Source organism: Octopus bimaculoides, chromosome 2 (assembly GCF_046866305.1).
Source record: "Octopus bimaculoides isolate indiv1 chromosome 2, ASM4686630v1, whole genome shotgun sequence".
Classification (NCBI taxonomy): Eukaryota; Metazoa; Mollusca; class Cephalopoda; order Octopoda; family Octopodidae; genus Octopus; species Octopus bimaculoides.
In genome coordinates this window covers 22,861,646-22,868,935 of record NC_142929.1, presented here as the reverse complement: position 1 = coordinate 22,868,935, position 7,290 = coordinate 22,861,646, and the positions used below count along the sequence as shown (strand labels likewise).

The 7,290-nt window shown below is 30.6% G+C and overlaps 1 protein-coding gene across 44 annotated transcripts in view; it reads right to left on the bottom strand.

Moving 5' to 3' along the window:
• Nucleotides 1–2,411: 2,411 nt before the first annotated feature.
• Nucleotides 2,412–7,290, bottom strand: part of LOC106868113 (nucleolysin TIAR) — a 123,487-nt gene continuing 118,608 nt past the window's right edge. For 11 of the 44 annotated variants that reach the window (XM_089341568.1, XM_089341569.1, XM_089341576.1 and 8 more), the window contains 3 exons: nucleotides 7,177–7,217; nucleotides 6,151–6,190; nucleotides 5,207–5,362 (listed from right to left, as the gene is read on the bottom strand). Coding sequence is in view for 27 of the 44 variants with exons in the window: in XM_089341569.1 (XP_089197695.1) it covers nucleotides 7,192–7,217 (26 nt within the window). In the remaining 17 variants the exon portion in view is untranslated. Of the gene's footprint in view, nucleotides 5,363–5,697; nucleotides 6,191–7,176; nucleotides 7,218–7,290 lie in introns of those variants that run through there. The other 33 variants (XM_089341571.1, XM_089341591.1, XM_089341628.1 and 30 more) reach the window with 7 other exon arrangements.

The window sequence follows — 7,290 nt, the reverse complement described above, 5'->3', positions numbered from 1 at the left end:
TATTATTAAAACCACGAAATAATTTCAAACATGGTTTTATTTCAGTGCAACTTAAATGGTATGTACAATATTTTTTTCTTTCTTTTTATGAGTGAGGAAACAAACCTCACGTGCTCAGTTTGTATGTTTTTTGTTGTTTTTTTGTTGTTTTTTTTTTGTTTTTTTTTTTTTTTAGCCAACCAACAGTAGGCATCAAAGTGGCCAGTCTTTCTGGAGGGGAGGGGACTTTTTTTTTTCTGAATATCTTTTAATCCCACGAAATGCTACACACACACATACTCTCTCTCTCAAAAAGGGTTATAACTTTCTAACTGTTCTTCAGAGATAGCAATGAAAGATCATTCATAATAATATACACATATACATATTATATATATACATACATATATATATATACACACACACATATATACCCACAAACATACGTATTCGCGCATGCAGAAGATAGGAATACAAGCAATTACCCATTGGCTAACTCAGTCAGTAAAACAAGGCTGGTTGCACGACACCTTAGGCATGGCTTTTTGCTGTAGCCCTAGATACCGCATAAAACAACTGTGTACACCTCTAGTGTAACCAAGCGCTCATTCAATAAAAGAAATGCTCATCTACACACACAATTACACATAACATACACACACACGTGTAATATATATATATATATATATATATATATATATATATATATGCGTGTTCGTTCTTTCTTCGGACAGGAACAAAACAGTCAAAAAATCAACGATAATGTGGAATGACCAAGATATCATAAAGAAAAGGGGGTAGGGCGAGATAACGGCGTCTTGAGCAGAGTGAAAAATTTATGTTCATTTTCTTTCAATAGTTAATTTGAAAGCTGGACAGAGAAGCAAGTTCTATTGCTTGAAATTACATCCAAGTTGAATAAATTCAAAATTTTCTGGGGGGGGGTTTTGTTTTTTTCTTTTGTTTTGTTTTTGTTTTTTTGTAATACATATATATATATTTTTTTTTTTTGCATTCTTTTTTTTTTCCTTTTCTTCTTTGATTAAAATGTCCATGTGCCAGATTACAAATACTCAAAGGATCATACAAAGAAATATATGCGTTTTCCAGTTTTGTTCCCTTTGGATGGAATTAGTTCAAGTTCCAAAATAACTCAACGAAACTTGCACTCTCAAACACAACTACTGGTAGCAGGACCAATGTACCTCCAACTACCGGAAGCAGTCCCCTGACCCTCCCACACTCTCCTAGCAACGAATCAAAGCAACCAACAGAAAAATGGCCAATAAAATATCTCCAATCATACACACATACAAATATATATATATATATATATACACACACATATATATATATATATATATATATATATATATATACATACATACATACATGTATATGTACGTGCGTGCGTGCGTGTGTGTGTATATTTGCATGTATGTATAAACATGTATTTGCATATCTAGCGATTACAAAAGGTTAGATATATACATATATACAATGAATATGCTTTCTAATAATAATAATAATAATAATAGTAATAGTAATAATAATAATAATAATGGCAAGGGAAGGGAGAGGAAAGGAATCTGGGGGCGGACGTGGGACAGAAATAAGCTCAACAAAGTAGACGAAATTAGCAATGAGAGAACCCAATATGAAATAGTCATACAGCAGCAAAATCTGGTTGCTCCCACAACAAATACTGTTCAGTGAAGATAAGGTAATCACTGAGCTGTTTGTTTGTTTTTACAATTTTGAGAAGCATCAACATAAAGTATAACAACATTCATTCTTCTTCAAATGTATCTATTAATCCTCAGTGTGCTGCTGTAGAAGGCAGGCACGCTAAACGGAATTTCCGTTCATATCTGCTGCATTCTATTTTGTTTTCTTACTCCCTCACCACTCGTAATATCACTTAAGGTTTAAAAGGCTTACGTATACATTTTTAATCGCACAAACTCTTTAAAAGGAGATACAATTCTTTCTACCCCCTCCCCTGCATTTACTGAATTTATTTAGTGTTTCATAGTTGCATTTTTATTTATTCATTTATTTTTTTGGCTTTTATTTACTTTTTTTTTTTGTTTCATTGTTTAACTTGTATTACAAGCACTGAAGAACAATATAATAAAATGGATGGAAAGAAGTGAGGTATTTTATCTGTCGTCTTTGTTAGGGCTTCCAAGTAGCCGTTCATGAGCATGCAAGTATCACCTTATACTGTTGGCACAATCTTAAAACTGGGCTCCTAAGCACTACATCAGAATTTAACAGGAAAAACCATCTCAAAGACGTGTCCAAAGCAGACATTGAAATGGAGCTTCTCTCTGCCTGCCAAAACTGAGCAACTAAGAAAACATTCTAAACAACTGAATTCTCTAAGTGAAGGGGATATGTTCCAAACTAAAATAATAATGGACACCAAGTACAAATATAAAGTTTGTTTTATTCCTTTTTTTTATTTCATTTTAGCTTTTTTTTTTTTTCCACATCTAATATTCTTCTACAGACTGGATAAGCTTACTTCTTTGCTTAATTCAGTTAACAAAAAATGATGCTCTCAAATTACAGCAGTCAGCTGGTCCACCCTTACAAAATCACCCTAAGTGCAATAGTTTACTGCAAACCTTTTTAGTTAGTTATTCTGTCAGTATCACGGACGTTTGCTTTTGCTAAGATCACAAACCTCGAAAGTTGCAGTTTTTAAAACTGGACAAACGGCTGCAATAATTATATATCCTTCCACACACAAGAGAAAACTATTAAAAAATATATTTGACCCACTTTTTTTCCTTATAAGGTTTTTCAATACTATCAAAAATTCCCTTTTTAAAATAAATAAGTTACTGTCAAAATAATGTTGCATGGCAATGTTACCAAGATTAACTTAGCTAGCTTATGTTCCAAATGCTATTTAGAATCCAACGATTAAATACAAAACATTGCATAGAGCATTCTCAAGAAAATGAAATCCAAATTACGTACCAGGGTTCTGAAAATGTTTTTCTTAGAGGAAAGTGATATTCAGCTACCTTCATATTTAGCGTTAATCAAATCATGAGAAGGAGGGGAAAGTTTTTTTTAGGACACTAGGAGCAATACAGTTTTACCATATTTTGCATATACAACTCTGTCAAGGAAAAAGACTTGACTGTCATCAATAAATATTAGGAATATGAGAACAATCAACAATCCCCTTTATTTAAGGTGTGGAATGACTGAGCTGATAGGTGATCAGTGAATAATAGGTATGAAGCATACACACACACACATATCATACAATACCTACTAAATATTTGCTAACAAAATCAGAACCCAAGTAAACATCAAAAAGAAACAGGAGAAAATAGAAGCAGAATTCCAATGCAAGACCATGTTGTGGCCATGACAATTATTAGCTATGATATTTTTTTAAAGAAAGGGGTTAGGGAGTGGAGCTTTTTCCTAAGGGAAGGGGGGACAAAAAAAAAAGACGAAGGAGCCAGTAAGGCCAAATCATCACACAGACACAACGTAGAAAATCTGGAAATTAACTGTTAGTGCTGCTTTGAGATATTTATGTACATATTTCACTTCTGATCACTTACAAATTGCCAAAGTAAAAACAAAACAAACAGGAAAACTTTATAAAACTAAAAATACTCAATTTTCTACATTACGACTAACAGGAATTAAATTAATACAGTAGTTATAAGAGAAATGAGTAAAGACATCCAAATGTACAAGCAACACAATTGAAAATATTTACATTTGGATCACAGTGAGTGACATCACTATAACAAAAAAAAAAAATTGCAATGATGGCAATTTAATGAAAGCTAAGAGAAGGGGGACATTACATATATATATAACTGAAAGTAATAAAACATTAACAGTACCTTATAGGTGTCTAAAGAACCTTAGATAAGTTTGCGGACATTTGAAAGTCAAATAGGTTTGAGAAGCTTACTAAGTAATAATAACAATGGAAAGGAACCAGCCAGATATTTTACAGGCAGCTGCTCTTTATAGAACTACTTTGCAATTTATGAAATGGGCTTATCAAAATAGACTTTGCAATCAACAACTTGGGCTTTTTCTTTTTTTTCCTTTTTATGCAAAAATTTCACTTTTTTCAAAATGAATTATTAAATAAGGGAAACTAGTTTAAAACAGAAAACTGGATGTGGAAGAAAGAATATTTCATCTGCTGTAAAGGAGGGGGGGGGGGGATACATAAAATGCTAATAAATGTATCATGGCCAAACTTCATGAACTTAGAGAGAGAGAGAGAGAGAGAGAGAGAGAGACGCACGCACATGCACACCACAGAAAAAGGAGAGAAAGTTTTAAAATAATATCCCAAATTCATTAAACACGGGTACAGAGTTGAAAAAAGATTCAGAATACATTTTTTAAGCTTATTCTTTAGGTATAAACCGCCCAACCAGCTAAAAAACAGATCCTTAGTTGCACTATTTTTTATAAACATACACAATTGCATACGTACACACATATATACATTAAATACACACACACACATACACTGTGCATGTGTGAATGTGTATAATCTACATGCATACACATGTAATATATATGTGCGCGTGTATACATGTATTCACATACACACACACACATATATATATATGTATATAAAACTTCCTCCACTTCTGATAAGATTGTATCAAAGTATAACCACGGGTCCCCACGAATTGTTAAAATAAAGACTAAATCAAATAAAAGTAGAGGGAAGGGAAAGTTTTCAAATTATGTTCGTCATTCATTCATCCAGAGTCAAAATCATTACATTTGTGCATTTCACACCAAAATGGTAATATTATATATATATACATATATATATAGATACATACATACACACACACATATATATATATATATACACATACATATATATATTCCATTTGAGTAAATTGTTGTCTTTTTTTGTTTGTTTCTTTTTGTTCTTTTTTTTCTTCTTTTACTGCAAGGAAAGAAGCTTTTTCCTGTTTGCCACCATTCCTACCACCACCATTATTATCATTATTAATAATATTATTATTATTGTTATATTATTATTATTATTATTATTATATTTAACCATTATCAGTCATTATCATCATTATGAAAACTGATGACTATTTTAGTATGTTTTCTTGATTTTTTTTTACATTTTTTTTTGTTTTTTGTAATTTTTTTTTTTCTTTTTGAGGATTTTTTTTTTTTTTTATCTGTAATCTATATATTTCTAGCTATATGGCTACATTAATAGTGCTATGTACAGGATTTCTGCAGTTATAAGGTGAACCGAATATTTCTTGTGTTCCCTGCTGCAGTTGTGGATACATAATCGCAGTTAGGGCCGACAAGGTCTGCACTTAGTACGGAGCTTGTGGGTAGCCTGAAAAATACCAGAAAGAAACCAGAGTTGAGAAAAGAACACAATAAATGAAAAATTAAAGGTCACTCCTAGCACATGTAACTGCATGCATAAAGAAAAAATAATTAACATAAGTTATAAAAATATATGGTTCAAAAACTGAGTAAAACTACAAAAAATTAATCTATATACAAACAAAACAACAAAGCACAAATTAGATACTTATAACTAATTAAATTCAATTACTTAAAAAAAAACAAAAAACAACTACGATATTTTTTTCTTTTTTCAAAAAATTTAGTATCAAAAGCTTCTTTACTGAGCTGTAGACAAAAGGCAAACAATTTAAGGCAAAATATTTGTGATATATATATTTTATTCTCCAATTTTCATTACAAAAGTGGAAAGTAAATTAAACCTTTGCCTATAAAACACCATAACATTAAGTTGGTTGGATTTCTAATGGCTGTCCCAATATTAAATTATACGAGGTCAGTCACTTGTTAAACAAAATTAGAGCTATTAAAACATTAAAAAAAAAATTAAGGGAAAAGGGGGCAATATTTGTTAGGCAAAGTCAATTGGTGCTCTTGTTTAAACATCCTTTAAAGACAAACACCTGTTTGTGTATCAGTATTATATATATACATTTAAAAAAATCCTTTTTGTAGATTCTGAGATTGACTCATAGAGTTGAGTAGCAGTGAAAATCCTAAGGTTTTCAAGATAAAAACAGCAGCAAATTTTCATGCAACAAGTGAATGAAGTATAAAGCCAATATTGCAAACAGGACTGAAATGTATGCCAACCTGTTGATGAAGGTTTCATTTTAGTCCAGCATCTTCATATCTGAAAGTGTAAATAAAAAAAAAAAAAAATTTAAATAAATGCTTATCCAAACTTATTAAAAAAGCTTCTTTAAATACAAAATTAAATTGAAAAATTTTTTATTTGCAAAAGTGAAATTCGGAATTGGGTAGAGAAAAATGTGTTATACAATTTGGACAAAAGTGATTGAATAATGATATTTTTATAACATTCTTTCAAATCAACAAACCAGCATTAGGCAAAAAGATAACCAACTACTAGCCATAGGAAGCATTTTTACCACAAAACAATTAGCATTGTATTGAAAATATTAAATTTGCTGACTCCTTTTATTTAGATATTCAAACCTAACATGCTTACTGATTTATGATGTAGTAAAGCAGCCAGTTTATTAGAAATATGCAAAGAAAAAAAAATTTACATATATATATATATGTATGTATGTATATAAACAAAAGCAAAACCTTTAGAAACCAACCATGCTTCTCATCCATATTTTAATATATAAAAAAAATATTTCACACGGTATGTACTACCAAGTGAAAGAGCTAAAGAACACACTACAGAAACTTGTGAGCAAAAAGCAACAAGGGAATACAAACTTCTATAAAAAAAAAAAAAAACCTAGCTTAGTATTTTATTAAGTTTTTTTTTTTTTAAACATAAAAATTGCATGATTCTCCCACCCCACCACCATATTCTATATTGGGAAATATTGAGATAAATCTTTGAAAGTGAAACAAAATAAACTAAAGTTGTGTTAGTAACTATTAAAGAATGCCAAGCCAAACACCGACTCAAATCAATTTCCGGAGTGAGTAGAGAGGTTTTATCAAAATTCAACAAAATATCTATTTATCAACAAATTGCAATCCAAAAGAACTTTGTAGCAAAGAAATAATAATAAAGAATATCAAAATTTTTTTTTAAAAACTCCATCTAAGAAATCAAGTTCTGAAAATGTTAATGTTGTTAAAAAAGACAAAATCAAATCTGGAAATGCTTACTGTGACCACCAGAACCTAATTGTCCTCTTCCAAGTAGCTATCTGGAAAAATTGAACAACATTTCAACTAGACATTGTTGAAATCATGCCACAAAAATGACAGTGATGGGTCAAA